Source organism: Trypanosoma theileri, assembly GCF_002087225.1.
Source record: "Trypanosoma theileri isolate Edinburgh chromosome Unknown TM35_Tth_107_V1, whole genome shotgun sequence".
Taxonomy (NCBI): Eukaryota; Euglenozoa; class Kinetoplastea; order Trypanosomatida; family Trypanosomatidae; genus Trypanosoma; species Trypanosoma theileri.
Window position 1 is genome coordinate 10968 of NW_021639949.1, and position 1612 is coordinate 12579.

The following is a 1612-nucleotide window of genomic DNA, read 5'->3' on the forward strand; positions in this document are numbered from 1 at the left end:
CTACTACAAAGTTAATTGGACAATGGCAGAGCAGATGAGTTGGGGCAATAACTCTAAGTGTGCATTTTTGAATAATAAATGCATAACGAATGACAAAACTCACTTCCCCGATATGTTCTGCACAACCGAACCCACTAACACTCCTGATTCACTACAATGCACATCTGATCGCCAGTCACTGGGGAGGTGCAGCATTGAAGCAAAACCTGCTGAGGGGGAACTTCCAGGTCACTTCCAATACTTTTCTGACAAAAAAAAGATTGGTTCACAAGCATTTCAAATGGATTACTGCCCTTTTATTACAGCAAAAGAAGGTTACAGCTGCATCAATGGTGAGGAGAGCAATTTGCCTGGAAGTGTAATTGCTAATAACTCACGCTGTGTGGAGGGTAAAGATCTAAAGGCTAACAACAATGCAGCAGTTGGTGCCGTGTGTGTGGAGGTGTCTTGCAAGTTCAACAAGGTAATTGTGCGGTACAATGGAAACGATAATTGGTACAGTTGTCCTGAAGGAGAAAATCTAACTGTGAATGGAAGTGTACTGCAGGGTGAAATTGTGTGCCCCAAATACGCTGATGTGTGCAATACAATCAACAAAACTCTGGATGAATCACAAGGTCCAGAAAAAGACCCAGACATTGTTGAAGCAATCCAAACAACTCTACCAGAAGGTGAGACAACGTCTGCACTGTCGGATGGTACTCAACCCGTCACTGAGACTACTGGAACAGCAAAACCAAGTGAAAGTGCTGGTACAAGTAATAATGCTGGTAACGAGGGTGAGACTGCACCGGTGGTAAAAAATGAGGCAAGTACGACCACAGAATCAAAACCCAGTGAAACTAAGGAAGAAGGCATTACCTCATTCTTGAATGGGCAGAATAATAATATTCTTGCGGGAAAAGGCATTGATGGTTCTTTTAAAGCTTCTGTTTTTGCGAGTGTTATGTTTGTTTTCTTGACACTCTCTATGATAATGTTGCCATGAGCTCAGTCTCTTATATACATTTGTGTGGAAAGCAATAATACGTTTTCTTTTTTTTGTCGTTTCTACACATCATTTTAATTTCTTTGGGCTTTAATTAAATTGCTTTATTGAGTTATATATGATCCCTTGCCTGTTTTTAATCAATGTCATTGTGATGTTCCTTATTTACTTGATAACAATGACTGCATGAACAGATGTTGGTGTTTCATATGAAATTTGTTTTCTTTTTCTGTGGAGGATAACGGGAGAAACAAGGGGTTTTAAAGCATTGCTTTTCCTTCTTTTAATGAGTGTTCTTTTTGGGTGAAATACACACTGGTAAATGATCTTTTTCTTTTTGCAACACGTGCCGGGCTGCTCCCTAAAGACTTACTGTTGAGGCTTTGGAACCACGGGGAGCAGCTGCTGGAGTGCGTGGGTTTTTTTTTTCTTTTCTTTTCTACTTTTATGGGTAATAATATAATGGAGTGATGTGGCGTGGAGGGTCTACAGCAGTTCTGGATGTTTCGTACTCCGTCCTCACCATTCTCTGTTATTCATTTCCTTTTATTTTTATTCTTGTTGTTGGTAATGTTGTGGCCTGTGTTCTTGCCCATTGGCTGGTGTAGTGGAATACTCTCTCTC

At 40.4% G+C, this 1612-nt stretch overlaps 1 protein-coding gene across 1 annotated transcript in view; it reads left to right on the forward strand.

Moving 5' to 3' along the window:
• The window catches only part of TM35_001071030 (putative surface protease GP63, putative,metallopeptidase), a gene marked incomplete at both ends in the record, with an annotated part of 2595 nt that extends 2557 nt beyond the window's left edge, over positions 1 to 38 (forward strand). Inside the window, one exon of the mRNA XM_029031671.1 lies at positions 1 to 38. This exon is cut by the window's left edge and continues 2557 nt beyond it. Within this exon, the coding sequence (XP_028877032.1) occupies positions 1 to 38 (38 nt within the window).
• Positions 39 to 1612: the final 1574 nt, after the last annotated feature.